This window comes from Monodelphis domestica, chromosome 4 (assembly GCF_027887165.1).
Source record: "Monodelphis domestica isolate mMonDom1 chromosome 4, mMonDom1.pri, whole genome shotgun sequence".
Taxonomy (NCBI): Eukaryota; Metazoa; Chordata; class Mammalia; order Didelphimorphia; family Didelphidae; genus Monodelphis; species Monodelphis domestica.
In genome coordinates this window covers 329,005,762-329,022,669 of record NC_077230.1, presented here as the reverse complement: position 1 = coordinate 329,022,669, position 16,908 = coordinate 329,005,762, and the positions used below count along the sequence as shown (strand labels likewise).

The following is a 16,908-nucleotide window of genomic DNA, read 5'->3' as shown; positions in this document are numbered from 1 at the left end:
TCTTTGGATGTGGATAGCATTTTTCATTGAGTTCCTTACCTTGCAATCTTGCACTGCTAACAGTTTACTACTTTAGTTGATCATCATAAAACATTTGCTACTTGTTCTGCTCACTTCGCTTTACATCAGGTTATGTAATCTTTCCTGGTTTTTCTGAACTCTTCATTTCTTTTAGCACAATAGTATTCCATTACAACCATATATACCACAACTTGTTCAGCTATTCCCCAATTGATGGGCAAATCCTCAATTTTGATTTCTTTGTCACAAAAAGAACTGCTATTAATATTTTTGTATGAGTAAGTCCTTTTTCCGAATCTTTAAAATCTCTTTGAGATATAGATCTAGTAGTGTTACTTCTGGGTCAAAGGGCAAGCATAATTTTAGGGCCATTTATGCATGATTCCAGACTGTTTTCCAAAATGACTAGATCAAGTTCAGTTCCACCAATAGTGTCCCAATTTTCCCACATTCTCTCCAACATTTATCATTTCCATTTTTGTTAATAAGTTAGCCAATCTCTTTAGGTGTGGGGTGATACCTCAGAGTTGATTTAATCTGCATTTTCTCTAATTAATTTGGAGATTTGGAGCACTTTTTATGACTATAGAATTTCCTCCCTAAAAACTGCCTGTTCATATCCTTTAACCATTTGTCAATTGGGGAATACTTTGTATTCTTATAATTTTGGATCAGTTTTCTATATATTTAAAAAATGAGGCCTTTTTTAGAGAAACTTGCTATAAAAGTCCCCCCTCCCCCCCACAATCTGTTGCTCCCTTATAATTTTTGTTGCATTGGCTTTGTTTGTACAAAATCTTTTTACTTTAATATAATCAAAATTGGGGACAGTTGGGTAGCTCAGTGGATTGAGAGCTAGCCCTAGAGAAGGGAGGTCCTAGGTTCAAATTTGGCCTCAGACACTTCCCAGCTGTGTGACCCTGGGCAAGTCACTTGACCCCCATTGCCTAGCCCTTACCACTCTTCTGTCTTGGAGCCAATACACAGTATTGACTCCAAGACGGAAGGTAAGGGTTTAAAAAAAATTTTTATATATATATATATATATGGATATATATATATATATAAAATCAAAATTATCCATTTTACTTCTCAATATTTTCTTGTTTTGACCTAAATTCTTCTCTTATCCTTACGTGTGACAAGTAAACTATTTTGTGCTCCTTTAATTTATTTATGGTTATCACCTCTATTTCTAAATCATGTATTCATTTTGACTTAACCTTGGTATATGGTGTGAGGTGTTGATGTAATAACAAAATTGATTAATCAGGTAATACATAAAGAATTTTAGCCAGTGCCAAAAACACAGCTTACCTCATTTCCATATACCATCAAATGGTGAGTTGTGATGAGAGACTTGAATACCACCACCCAACTACTGTTAGTAGTTCTTTCAAACAAGCTGTCTGCCAACTGGGGGATGTTCACATTCATTTCATTTGTGCACTGGATTAAATCTGAAATATAAAAACAATGTTCAAAGGAATTTCTATTGTACCTGGTACTGAAAAAGGCACTAAATCTTAAAGAAGCAATCGAAGGCTCGGCTTAGCACTAAGGATTCTTGGGTCCAAAAGAGAAATGCAAGCTTATTTTAAAACAAATCATGTGAAATCAAGTGTAGGGTAATATCTTTAAAAATGCAAAACTATACCCAAAATTCTAAAGTGACTCATACACCTAAATCAGGCCCTTAACATGGATCCCTCTCATGAAATAACATGGTTGGGAGAGAGGCTTTTGTAGCCATATTGATAACAGAACATTAATGTTATTCCTTTTACTTGCTAATACAATTCTCCCCTAAACAATTTAGTAGTCGTAGGAAAAATAGTAATAGTTAGAAGCATGCATAGAAGCAGTAAAAAAGATCACGTTTATCAAGATTCTCTCAAGGATGATAGTTCTACATTACTAGAAAAATTAAATATATCTGCCCTATGATATGACTGGCTCTCTACTCCAATTTAAACAAATATTCATAAGTATCCATAAAGTGTATGAAATATTGGCATTATGTTAACAGAAATAGTGTAGAACTACTCTCAATAAGCTTAGGATGGAAGAATAGAACAAGTACATAAATATGATGAGAGAATGAAATAAATCCAAAGGTAATCTAGATAAATTTCTATGAGACATTTATGGAAGGTAGAGAGATAAGGGAATATTTTAAGTAGGAAAACAGTCTCTGAGTTAGGTGTTGACAGGGAGGGGAGGGATATAAGTAGAACAGAAGGGGAAAAGAGGGAGAAGAGACATTTGCAGAAAGTATGCAAAAAAAATCATAGGATCAGGGTTAAAGTAATAACAATTCTTTGAAAGTATCTAATTCAACTTCCCCAATTTAGAAATGGCAGTAGAAGAAATTAAGACACTTGTTTATGAAGACAATTGGGATTGGATGATAAATTCTCCAAATCTCTTTCAACTCTGAGACAATAAAAGGCTCAAAAAAAAGGGGGGGGGGAATGGCAAGTAACCCACTTTTGGATAGACTAATATGCCCAAAGGGAATTATTATAAAAAATATATAGCTGGCTGCACAGGTGAGTCAAATTATGAAAGGCTATGTTTCCTATTCTTCCTTTATTTTAAAAGTTCTATATACTTGGAATTTCCTTTAGTTGTCTCCTTCAGTTAGCTCTATGGATTTTTACTCTCACTATAAGAACTAGAGTATCACACTAAATCATTTGAGAAAAAAAATCTCAATATACATTTTGGCTTAGGTAATCATATCATCCAGGACATTACTCTTGCATGAAAACTCAGTAATCCAGAAAGTTCAAATAACTAAATTAAATATATCTGAAGTATTACCACATGCTAAGAGAAGAAAACATGCATAAGAGCATAGCCATAAAGTTTGCCATCTAAGGTTATCTACTAATCCCTTTATTTTACCAATGAGGAAACAAAAACTTAGGTGATTTAACAATTCAATTCACCCTACCAAATCTACAAAAGGAAGTGGAAAGGAAAAAGCCAAATATGGAGGTTTTTGTCAAATTTTATTTTTAAATGTGTTAAAACATCACAAAACTACAACAAAAGCATTTATAAAAGTCAGTAGGCAAAAAAAATGATAAAACATTGTGGATACAGCAGAGGGGAAAGGCGTATATCTATTACCATGCTGTAAGGCTTCTGAAGACTACCACAAAAATACTGAAGCATAAAACTCACTCATTATTCCCTTTAACCTACCAGAATTCCATTAAGGACACTGTAGGAAAGGGCTTTTATCCCCCTTACACCAAAAAACAAGATATCATATATAACAAATCATCAGACAAAAGCTGGCTTATATCTTAAGGCAGTGATGGCAAACCTTTTAGAAGGACAGGTGATGTCCTATAGTATGCATGAAGAGGGGGAGGGGAACAGTCTGTCCCTGCCCCTGACCCCATCCCCTTGGCTTTCTAGTAACAAATTCTGGTGCTGGTGAACCCATGTCCACAGAGAGTGCTCCCTCTGGCACGCCATGTCATAGGTTCGCCAACATAGTTTTAAGGTATGACTATTTTCCTTTAAGGAAAAATGCAAACGTGCACAATGTGGTAACAAAGCATAATTCAATGGAACCAGAATGTGCTCAATGACTGTAACTACACTAAAAAGAGCTTCATTCAGACTTGGAAGGGAAACAAAACAAGCATTTGGGGATCAATGATTTTCTGTTTAATTTCGGCATCCTCATTTTAAATGCCCATTTTGATAAATGAAGGATTTTATGATAACTTTATTTCTTCTTTTCCGCATTCATTCATGATAAATATAATTAAATTTATGACAATTTCAATATATATTAACAGAATTGATTCTATTCCAATTTTCTAAGTCTAACTGAAATAAAGTACTAAAACACAGCTTAGGTATTCTGCCTCCAAATCTAGAATTCTTTCCTTGAATCATACTGTGCCCAACTAAGCATCCAAAAACAATACTGGGGAATATTTAAGAAAGCATCAGTTATTAACCTTATTTAGTTACAGATGAACAAAGGAATTTTTCTTATGCTATTATGTAAAATAATAATTAAAGTAATCACAAGATGTTAAGATTTGTAATTAACATATTCCTAAATATATATGGATTTATTGTCATTTCAATTTTTTCAGTTGTGTGTAGTTTGCCATTTCCTTCTCCAGCTCATTTTACAGAAAGAGAGGTAAGCAGTGTTATGTAACTTGTCCAGGGTCAAGTATCTAAGTGTCTCAGGCTGGATTTGAACTCAGATCTTCCTGACAGAAGGTCCCTCTTCAATAAATCAAAAAAAGCATCCTACATATGATGTACTACAGAAATATTAACAATATAAATCACTCTATGTGGTAGCTAGTTAGACAGTGGCTAGAGCACAAAGCCTGGAATCCAAAGGACATGTTCAAATCCAGGGTGGCCTTGTGACTCTAGGCAAGTCATTCAGCCTCTGTTTACCCAGTTTTGTCAACTGTAAAATAAGGATAATAAAAGTACCTACCATGCAGGGTTGTTGTGAAGATAAAATAAAATATTTATAAAGTGCTTAGCACAGTTCCTGGCACACAACAGGTACTTAATAAATACTTGTTTCCTTTCTTCCTTATGAATATGACAATCCAAATTAAATTAAATTAATTAAATTTGTTTATTTATTTATTAAATATTAAATTAATTAAATTAAATATGCAAATTCTACTATGTATCTCAATAACATTTCAGCTATAACCAGTAATTTTCTCCACATAGTATGTTTTTCTGTACAATGATTCTATTCATAAAGAGAAATCTAAAAATGCTTCCAAGACTCAGCTTCAAATCTCCAGAAGAAAAATGTTTACAACACTTCAAACCAACTCAGAAAAGACTAGTCCAATCAAAATCCAAGCTATTCCATGCCAATGTTTCAAAAGCTGTTTCGTTCAGGTCTCTTAATCCAGAGAAACCTTTAGAATGATAAATACAATTTCTCCACCTCCCAAAAGAAAGCCTAAGGATAACTTTTGAAGCTATAAGCTTGAGTTATCATAAATGTTTCCCAACTAGTGTGTTTTTCCAAGATACTACTCAGTTTAAGGAAATTCCAGGTCAGTGAACTCTCCCAAATCAACTGGCATTACCAAATTTTCTACCTCACCACCCTTCAAAAGTGTTTGTTGAAACAGTTTCTCATTAAAGCTTTAAGGAGCTAACAGAGAGATTTGTTTCTTTTGTTTATTTGGATAGGGCTTCATCGAAAATATATCCAATTCCTAGAAACGGATAGATGGCATTTTATATTGTTATGCATGTATATAAACATAAATACATGCAATACACACAAACCCTAACATCTGGCCAGGTTCCACAATATTCTAAATATATATTCAAAATTAGTGGTGTTCCCTTTGAAGTAGTTAGGCTGAAAATCAATAAGCTTTTTCTAAAAATCTTTTTTCTTCAAACATTTTTAGAACTCCATTTTATAACCTGATCCCTTCCTACCTTTTACTATCTTCTTATACCTTATTCCTCACCCCCTCCACATAATGTATGTGACACTGACCTTCTTTGAATAAAACATTATCTTATATGTATCAGAAAATATCTGAAAAAAGTATCTGAAAATAAGATGGTTATTTGCACAGCCTGTCTCATTTATCAGGGAGGCTTTCTCCTTGTCCCTGAATTCTAGATTCCCCATGTTCCTTCAAATTTCGGCTAATGTTACATCTTCTGCAAGAAGTGTTTCCTAGTCCTGTTTAATCTTAGTCTCTTCCCTCTGAGACTGCCCCCAATTTATTCTGTGCTAAGGACTGCACTTCATAAATATTATTCTCATTTAATCCTCATATCAAGCCTGGAGCTTCATTTTATAGGTAAGGAAATTAATACCAAGAGGTTAAATAACTTGCCCAAGCTAATAGCTATAAAACTAAAAAGCACATAATAAGTAAATGAAGCTTGATTTGAACTCAGGTTTTCTTGATTCCATGCCAAGTGTTCCATCCACTGTCCCACCCAGGTGCATATGCTAGTTGATTGACATTAAAAAAAGGACCACTACCATTTTATATCCTTCCTATGTATTTCAAAAAGGTTGTAAGAGTTTAGGGAAGCAGGTTAATTGGGTAATTAGAGTTTGTTTTATAGAACCAGGTTTAGAGTTGGGAGAAGAAAAATAATTATTTCACGGTGAAATAATCCTAGAGGGAAGCAGAAGAAGACTTTTTAAAGCCTTTTTGGAATTACCCTCATCTTTTCTTCCTTGGAAATTACTTGGTCAGTTGTCATGTCATAATTTGGCACGGTATTCAAGTTGAAACCAAATTTAAGCTTTGAAAGAAAAAAAAAATCAGCAGACCAAGAATGTGATGAACCAGAAGGCTGATACCCCACCTGGACTACTGTAATAGTTTTCTAATTGGTTCCTAACTCACCTCATTCCTTCTCTTTTCAAGATTTAACACAACTGCCAAACTGACATTACTAAAAAAACACAAATTTGACCATATCACTCTCCTACTAAATCAGTTCCACTGACTCCCTCTTGATTCTCAAATAAAAATGCAAATTCTTCTGTTCAACTTAAAAAAAAATATTCCATTATCTGATTATGGTCTAACCATTCTGAATTTACTTTGTTGTTTTCTGGTTTTTCTTTTTTGCCTTTCTTTGACCCCAGTCCTTAGCATGGTGCCTTAGACATAGATGGCACTTTTAAGTGTTTGTTAACTTTACTATCCCTTCAGCAAATGTTCACTGGTTGTGTCACAGATTCCCTTTGGCAGTCTGGAGAAGTTTGTATCTCTCTTCTCAAAATATGTCTTTTAAATAAAAGACTTCTGGATGCCAAGATGGCAGAGTAAGAAACACTTACAGTCCAATAGCCACCCTCTAAATATCCACAGAAGAAATGAAACACTTCGAAATGAATCCCGGAGCAGCAGAACCAACAGAAAAAGGGGTGAATTCATGCTCTGGCCCAAAACAACATGAAGAGACAGCAAGGAGGACTAATCTCACTGGGTTACCAAGCCTCAGCGGAAATCAGACATAATACAGCACAAGCCTCAGGGGAAAGAACACAGCTGGCTGGGCCCAGCCCCAGCAAGAGAAGAACAGAACTGGCAGCATTGGGAGGAAAACAGCTTTGAATAGTCCCACCCAATGAGAGGCCAAGCACCACCCAACAGTAGGCAGCAGTGAGGAAAAAACTCAGCAAAGTCCAGCCTCCACAGGATTGGGCAGGACCCAATTTGACCCAGCTGAACTGAACAGTTACAAACTTCTACACAGCAAGCCAACCAGGTCACTTCTACAGAGTGCCCAATCTGGGATCTAGATAGCTGAGTTGGGCCTCAGGCACAGTACAAGCACAGTACTCCCTCCACCCCAGTTACACTTCAGTATATAGACAAAATCGAAGGAAAAAATAACTCCAAAATAAGTAAAAGACAGAAAAAATCCAACACTAGAAAAATAATTCAACAGGAGAGATGACCAAAACACAAGCTCAAAAGAAAACACCAATATGAAAACCAAAATGAAAAACAATATGAAAACCAAAATGAAAACATGTGAAGATTCTAAGGAAAATGTGAATGAAAGTCAAGTCCAAAATGAGCTCCTGAAAGAGCTCCCCCAAAAGAATAGAAAAACAAATAATATAGAAAAAAAATCAATAGCTTAGGACAAAAACTTACAGGAGAAAACAGTTTCCTAAAACAGAAATACAATACTTTAAACAGGACAATAACTCCCTAAGAAAAGGAATACAAAGCCTCAAAGAAGAAAATGGCTCCCTAAAAATTAGAATTGAACAAATAGAAGCTAATCACATAAGACAGCAAGAAACAATAAAACCAATTCAAATGAATGAAAAAAAAATTGAAGAAAATCTAAAATCTCTCACTGGAAAAACAAATGGCCTGGAAAATAGATCAAAGAGAAATAATCTAGGAATCGCTGAATTGCTTGAAAGCCATGATCAAAAACTGAACTTGAATACCATATTGCAAGAAATGTTTTTGCCATTGATATTTTTTTTAAACCCTTCCCTTCCATCTTATTGATTCCAAGGCAGGAGAGTGGTAAGGACTAGGGAATGAGAGTTAAGTGACTTGCCTCGGGTCACACAGCTGGGAATTTTGCCACTGATATTCTTGAGAAATTGAAAGAATCCACCAATTGCTTCCTGAAAGAAATCCCAAATTTAAGAATCCCAGGACTATTATAGCCAAACTCCAGAATTCCCAAGCTGAAGAGAAAATATTACAAGCAGCAAGGGGGTAGGGGGTGAGGGGGAAACAGTTCAAATATTGTAGAATCAGTCAGGATAACAAAATCTAGCAGCTTCTCCATTAAAGGATCAGAGAATGGAATACAATATTCTACAAGGCAAAGACCTACAATAAAAAATAATCTACCCAGCAAAACGAAGCATAATAGCCCTAGGGAAGAAATGGATATTTAATTAAAGAAACTTCCAGTGAATTCCTGATGAAATGACCAGAAAAAAAAGAAAGAAAATTTGATAGTCAAATTCAACACTCAAGAGAAACAAAAGAAAGTAAACTGAAAAAACTCAAAGGAATGAATGGAGTTAAAATATTTATATTATGCGTAGGAAAATGATAAGTAGGATACTTGAGATCTTAAGGTATAAGAGATACCTAAAATGCTTAATATATTTTAAAGTCAACTAAGAGAAACAATGGAGTTAAACTGATAACATTCTCTTCATAGGAAAGTGATAACTAGAACAGTACAAGAGCAACTTAAAAGACTTTAAGGGAATCAAAAGGAAACAATAGATTTAAACTAATTACATTATATTAAGAAGATAACTAAGATGTTTAAGATATATATGACACTTGAAGATGCCCAAATTACTTGGAATACTTATACTGAAGATACTTAAGAACTATCACTATTATGGCAAGGAATAGAATAAGTTGAATATGATAGGATATTTTTTAAAAATCAATGGCTAATAAAGAGGAATACACTGGGAAAGGAGAAAAGGAAAAAAAGTTTGGGGTAAATTATCTCACATGAGTTATGCAAGGATCCATACAGTGGAAGGGAAGGTGGGGGTAGGGGTAGAGGGTGGTAGGCAATACTTGAACCTTACTCTCACTGGAATTGGTACAAAGTGGGAATAACATCCATCCTCAGATCCAGAAGCCTATGTTACTCAAATAGAGAAGAGAGGAAAGAGGAACCAAAAAGAGGACAGGACAGACAAAAAGAAGGGGGAAAACTCGGGGAGATGGGTAAGCAGAAGCAAAAACAGTATAAGAGAAAATGCATAGGAATACCAAAAAAAAAACCTCTTAAAGTGAAAATAATTATCAAAGTACTTAAAATTTCGCAGATTCCAGGTTAAGAAATATATTAATAAATATTGGGGGGGGGGGGGGGGGCAGCTGGGTGGCTCAATAGATTGAGTCAGGCCTAGAGACCGGAGGTCCTAGGTTCAAATCTGGCCTCAGACACTTCCTGGGCAAGTCACTTAACCCCCATTGCCTAGTCCTTACCATTCTTCAAGATGGAAAGTGTGTGTGGGGGGGGGGGGGGGGGGGAAGGAGAAAGAAAGAAAAAGAAATATTGCCCTATAATACAGCCATTGTATTTTCTTTACAACACTCAACATTTGAATCAAATTGGTCTGATCACTGTTTCTTATACAATACCTATTCCAATTTCTAGCTTTTTACATAGACCATCTCCCAACAGTCCCTTCTCACCTCTGCCATAAGGAATTCCAAGTTCAAGCTCAGCTTAAGTACCACATCTGATAGGAAGGCTTTCCAGATTTCTATAATTGATCATATATTTTCTCTCTGGGATATTATCTGGCATATGCTTTGCATATATTTTTAATATTTATTTTCCTATCAACATACAATTTCACTCCCTCTTGCCACAAAACTTAACAGCAGGGCCTATTTAATTTGTCTTTATATCCCAGGTACCTACATCACAGAGCATAACATACAATCTATGCTTGCCAAGTGAATGAGAAGGCTTATGTTAGCTAATATATGGCAAGAATTTAATTAATTAGTTAAGACTTCAACTGTTAGCTTCAATGAAATCCTTGAAACAAAAGGGCCCAAATCAAGTCATTCAAAAAAGACTAAGATGTACAGAAAGGATTTTTTTTTTTAATTAAGAGCTCTGATTCCTATAACTGATGCACAAATCAACAATTCATATAAGCATGATGTCTGAAATAGAGAGGTTAAGTCACTGACCATGCTTAAGAAAGCTAGTAAGGGTCAACATTAGAAACTGAACCCAAGCCTTCCTTACTCCAAAATCAGTCCTTTTTCTATGCTGCCAAGCTTTCTCTCAATAATGGGATATTGTCTTTAAAAAATTGACAAAAGCATCAATTTGTAGTAAGTAGAGCAGTACTGCTCCTGGACCAAGGCAGCAGCTGTGACAAAGTTCATTTTATGTACCTTCAGGGGCCAAAAGTCATGTGATTTTCATTTCCTCTACAAAATACAAAGAACCGCTTTGGTTTGTAGCTAAAATTCTTCATTACTGAAGCTGGTATTGTTTGTAATCTGAACTAAGAATCATGGTCTTTCTCTTATGTAAAATGAAAAGATTAAACTACATATAACCTCTCAGATCTCTTCCAGCTCTATCTATGATAATGCCACCATTTTTACTTTCTACACAAACCAGTAGAGAGCAAATAGCCAAGCAAATCATTTTCTTTGACCAGGGGGAAAGAGGTAGAAAGTTTGGAATACCTCAGAAGGCTAACAGATATTAACTAGTTAGCAAGGAAAAATCTAATTAATGAACATTTAGACTACAGGGAAGCAAGTCTATTATAAAAACTGTAAACACCCCCAAATCTAAATCTCAGCAAGAATGAAAATTGAGCAAACTCAAATTCCAGGGAACTGAAAAACAAAGTTTATGGCTCTTCCATGAAAAAACAATTGTGCTAGCTAAGTACAAACTAGTCCCAATCTTGGGGGGAAAAAAAGACAAAAGGCCCTGAAAAAGGCATCTCTACTATCCAACTTTGCAGAAATGATCAAGTGTTTCTTGTTATGTTAAAAGAAATAATCCAGGTAAGAAAAAGAGATGCTTCAAAATTAAGAAATACAAATCTGCCACAAGGTTGAAAATATAATGTGACTGAAGAATGAAGGAAGAAAGAACCTTTGAACAGTTAACTATAAAAAGGCATGAAACTATAGGTCAATTGGGACTTCTAAACAGCAACTGATTCCACATTTCACAGATTTAAAGTACCACCAGGACCAAAGAAATCCATAATTGATCACAAGAAGGGGTTTAGTGCTATGATCAGTGACACCTAACAGAGAAGCTAGAAAGCTGTCAGGACAAGCACAATGAGTGTGTATGCCATTTTTCAGGAGTAGGAATCTTAGACAAATTTCTCATATCATTTGCTCCTCAAGAAAGAAAGCAATAATCACTAGAGATTATAAACCTTCAGACAGAAAACTAAAAGGTTTCAAAAGAAGAGGATCTGCAAAGACGTTTTCTATTAGGACAAAGTCAAAGAAGTTTATAATTAAATATATAAGACATCTGGAACAAGTCTTCAATTCTAGGTTATGGCAGGAAATGAACTATGGGGAAAAGTCAAGACTAGCCCAATGTATTGTACTTAAAATTCTTTTTGAAATGTAGTGTTTATAACATTAAATGGAATAAGATCAAATTAAGTTCAATGACTATTTATAAAACAGACTTAAAACGTTTTTCTTTTCAAGACATCCCTAATATTACTTTTAAAGACACATTTAGGTACCAACTATCTGATTGCCTTTTCTCCATACAAATCAATTTAAAACATTTTAATACCTTAAACTAACCCTATCTTTAAAACACTAAATTAAAACTATAAGAGTTAAAATTAAGGAGTAGAGAAACTCAAGAGAATCCTTTCACTGCTTCAACAATCTTAACCTTCATAAATCAGAACTCAAGGTTACTATTATAAAGCATTTATTAAGTCCTTACGCTGTGCCAAGAACAATTCCACTGTCTTAGAAATGTTTTTTTCCCCCCATGAATATGATTTCAACCTGCCACACATCCAATTCAAATAGTGATAATCTGTTTTTATTTCTAAAATCTTTTTAAACTCAATTCCCTGAGCATCCTACTATAGTTCTTAATTCTTGCCACTGGAGGGCACCAATAGAACATAAGAAAATGGGCCTCTCTCCAAGTCTGGAGTACAAAATAAGTCAAGTTAACAGCAAAATACACCTTTTAGGAATCACTTGATAGAATAACAAATCAACACCAACATAAGGATGAAAAAATTATAGTACTGAGATACTAATGGATATATCTATGAAATATATTAATGCAATGTATTCTTTCTTACTTGGATGAGCTACTGACAAATGACACTAACCTGTAAAAAGTTTTAAAAGTCATATGCCCAAAATTACAAATACAAATCAGTAAAAAGAAGGCTTGCCTTTGCTTTTGTTTTGTTTTGTTGTTGCATTGTACTTCTTTCTTTGGGTTATACTAATATAAAGAAAGCACTTGCAAAAAGATCTAGCATAGAACCCAGAGAAAAATAAGATAAGAAAAATAACATGAGTCATATAAGTGTCTCCATTTTCTAAGCAGGAAATGAGGTGCAAATAAAAGATTTAATTCAAATCAACCCTTAATAATATTTCACTTTTAATTTACTTTCACCATAGCTACAGCTATAATAAAAAACCAAGTATATTCTGAACTAGTACTACAAGAGAGGCACAATTTGGTAGAAATTGGGGGTGGGGAGGCTCGATATTGTTAAATTTTTCCTTATACTATTATATATTTTACAATTGAAGTTTATGTCCTTTTTTGGATCATGGGTCTGTTTCAGTAATCTGGCTAAGGACCCTCTCAGAATAATGATTTTTAATATATTTCAGGTAAAAACTGGTGAAAATTAAGAAATGTTGGGTTTTCTCTCCATCCAACCTCATGAACCACCTGAATCCTATCCTATGCATAGGATTAAGAATCTTTGGTTTAAAAGAATTGGGAATGTGAATGTCAAGGTTATAACTACTGCCATTGGTTTATTCTCCCTTTCAGGACTGCCAAAAGCTGGTTTTCAAGAGGTCTGATACTTTAAATTCAAGAGTCTTGTTTTACTTTGGTTTTAGTTTCTTTAACACTAAAATTATGTTAAGATGCCATGTCTGCTTTTCCGAATTTTTAAAAAATATTCTTAAGGATCCTTTGCAAAAGAACATTTATCAGACAATGCATCCCAATTTTTTGGAGCATATGGTCACAATCATGATAATATTCCTACATGTCTTCCCCCAAGTCTAGATCTTCCTACCTCCTCAAAACAGTAAAAAAACCATATGAATCGGTAAGTTTCTCAGGGAGCTTAAGCCCACAAATATTTGGATACCCAAAGGTGAAAAACATTAAGAGTCATTGTTAGTTGATAGAAAATGTATTTCTGGAAAATGTTTTTTGTTTTGTTTCAAATGATTAAAAGTATAGTAGTAACAAATGTAGCAGGAAAAACTGTCAAATGACAAAAAATTGTACCTTTTTTTATACAAACTTAGTTTGAGTTCTATAAATGGAAGAATTAAACAGTTATAATGAAAGCCTATTTAAAAAGCTACAAATATCTTCTCATAGGACTACAGATTATGAACTACAAGATCAAAATGGAAGGGAAGTAGGAAATAAACATTTATGTAGTGCCTATTATGTGTAAATTTGCTTTAAAAATATTATCTCATTTGACCCCGACAACAAACCTGTGAGGTAGGTGCCCTTATTTTTTCTCATTTGACAGCTAAAGCAAATAGAGGTTAAGAAACTTCTCTCAGGGTTATAAAACTAAGTGTCTAAGGCTGGATTTAACAGAGATCTTCCTGATTCTAGGCCTGGTTCTCCATCCCCTGTTTCACCTAGTTACAATCAAGATCTCTTCCAACTCCCTCATTTTAGAAATACAGAAATGGATTCAAAAAGTAAAATTATTCGCCTAAGGTTATACAGCTGGTAAAAGCAAGGGTTGGAACCAAGGGCCTGACTACAAAACTAGCACTTTCTATTAAACCATGCTGACTCCTAAATCTTAAAGTAGTTTGATTTACATACATAGTCCTTCCTATTAAAAGAAATTATTTTTAAAAAACCACCTGTTTCACAACAAGTATCAGTATAATACTCATATTGAAAATTACAAAATTATCCTAAAGTGTTCAATATGTCCTATAAATCTCTTAATTTGTAGAAGGGAACAGCTCTATTTTTGAAGCCTCAGACTACATTTCATTATCTAAAAAAAATATAATATGTAATAGTCTTCTGCTGTTGAATCATTAACAATTTTTACCTTTAAAATTGCCAGCTGCAAAGTGATAACATGTTTATCTCAAAAACATGACATGTATGTATGTGTATATAAACATACATATACACACTACATAAGGAATAAAGAGAATTTTCAAATGGATTACCTGAAATTCCATAATCAAATTTACAATGAATGGTTTTATTTGGAGTTTAAAAACCAATTTACACAGTATGTAACCAGTTAAGAGGACTTAATAGTTCTTAAAAATTAAAAATGCTTTTGTGATGAAAAAGTTTAGTGGCAACTCTTTCTCCAAGAGTTCAAAGACAGTATTGGTTTTCCTTTTACCAAAATTTCAACCCAATTATATTTTACCACATAGTAGAATAAATATGCCTCTCCCACCTAAACAACAGGCTATTAGAATTTCATTACAGAGCAATCAGATATTCTGAACTTAAAGGCAGGAAATTAATTTCTAAAGTAGAATGAATCCAAACATTTTTTTTTGACAAGCACCAAAAAAGCATATTTCCACCTCCACCTCAACCCTCTTTCTTAAATGTATGAAGGAAGTAGCATTTCAAAGTATTTCACTCACAATCCAACAGACTTTTGCTTCTAGGACTGACTTCAAGTCTTATAAAGTGGAAATAAAAAAATAGAGTCTACTCAACTTTAAATGAGAGGGTTGGACGGAGACACAGAGATTCTGCACAAACCTGATATTGCCTCTCACTTCATTAATAATGCTGTTTTTCAGTTACACTTATCCTCTAATTATGTGGGAAATTTTCAGATAAACTGGTTGGTAATACTGGTCACTCATTCGGAAGAGTTTCTCTAAGAGTACAGCCAGCAGACTACTGGAAAGAGTACCAGTGATAGAAGAGAGTCAAGTCTGAAGATATTATTTTCTTATAAAAGTTAATTTATTGCTAAACAAACTAAATAATGTTTAAAAAATTGTTTGAAAAAAGCAACACATTCAACCAAATTTTAAGTACATTTTCTTAATACAGGGTTTATCATTAGCCAGAAGAAAATATTTTATGTTGAAACTAGCCACTATTCATTGTCTTTGACTGGTTATGTGTTTTCATCTCTTCAGCAATAGTTTGTAAAATTCATTGCATATTAGTGTGATCAAGCATTTTAACTTCATTCCTTCTTTTAGATCAAAATACAGGAAAATAAAACAATGCAGAACCAGATTTAAAACTATTTTGTTGATCCAAAAAATGCAAACTTTTTTATTAGTAAAGAAACCCTATCACCAAAATTCAGTTTACATGTAATATACTATGTTAAACACCTTTGTAATTTACTTCATTAAAAATGTTATTCAGGGGGCAGCTGGACTGAGAGCCAGGCCTAGAGATGGGAGGTCCTAGGTTCAAATTTGGCCTCAGACACTTCCTAGTTGTGTGACCCTGGGCAAGTCACTTGACCCCCCATTGCCTAGCCCTTACCACTCTTTCTGCCTTGGAGCCAATACACAGTATTGACTCGAGGACAGAAGGTAAGGGTTTAAAAAAAAAAAGTTATTTACATTCAACAAAATCTGTTTAAAGAAGGAAAATAAATTTAACATAAAGTCTTGCACTGATAGTAAGCATATCAGGTCTTTTAGGCATTACTTATTTTAATTCTTAAATTTCCCACATAAAATATTTGTGATCACTTTATAATTAAGCTTTTTTATCTTATGTTTAGTTTTCATAAATATATTTATAAGTTGTCATTGAAATTATTGTAAACATTTAATGAACCACTTAAACCAGTAGTTCCCATTTAGGTTTGCAACAAATGGTCTAAGAGGTTCACATTAAAATTCTTTAATGGCACCAAAAAGCAATAGATCCTTTCCTCTAATGAATATTATAAGTACTATATCATATTACCATGGCGATGTATGACATTTTTGTTGTTGTTGAAAGAGGTTCAAAAAAATGTTGGGAACTTTTGGATTAGATGAACCCTTAGACTCATGAATTTAAAGAAAGGTTTTAAAGGCCATCTAGCCTAAATCTCTCTTTTAAGAGCTGAGGAAACAAAGGACCAAAGAGGCTGTGACTGAATACCCACATTCAAATTATTAAATATGAATAGTATGAAGATTGGATTTAGCAAAGATTGGATTTAGCTACCTTCATTGTTACAATCAGGAGATAGCTAAATCCAATCTTCACAATAGCAACCCTCTCATACGCAATAACTCATAACTATTTTGCCTATTAAAAAAGATAACTTCACAAATATAAGTTATTACCTCCAAATTCAAAGATTCCGAGTTAACATTCAATCCCAGTTTAAGTTCTAAGAGAAAAACTTCTAAAAAACAGCCTATCTTAACAAGTAGTCTTGAGAAAAGCAGCCCAGAAGAAGACAATTCACTTCGTCTTTAAATTTCCTGGTCCCAACTAGCAATGGAATGAAACCACAAAACGCTCTTCCATCAGAAGCCACAAAAATCCAAATAATTCCTAATACTGAGTAAGATTAAACTCATATTGGTTAAAAAGCTGATAAAAGTTGACCAAGAAGGATCCTAAGGTTTTAAAACCATGTAG

General features: G+C 34.0%; 1 protein-coding gene and 1 long non-coding RNA gene across 26 annotated transcripts in view; one reads left to right on the top strand and one right to left on the bottom strand.

The window, feature by feature from the left end:
- Positions 1-16,908, bottom strand: part of PICALM (phosphatidylinositol binding clathrin assembly protein) — a 119,969-nt gene that overhangs the window by 82,464 nt on the left and 20,597 nt on the right. For all 25 annotated transcript variants that reach the window (XM_007490837.2, XM_007490841.2, XM_007490840.2 and 22 more), the window contains exon 2: positions 1,339-1,481. In XM_007490837.2, the coding sequence (XP_007490899.1) occupies positions 1,339-1,481 (143 nt within the window). The remainder of the gene's footprint in view (positions 1-1,338; positions 1,482-16,908) is intronic.
- The window catches only part of LOC107649019 (uncharacterized), a 33,698-nt gene that overhangs the window by 2,204 nt on the left and 14,586 nt on the right, over positions 1-16,908 (top strand). The window lies entirely within an intron of this gene.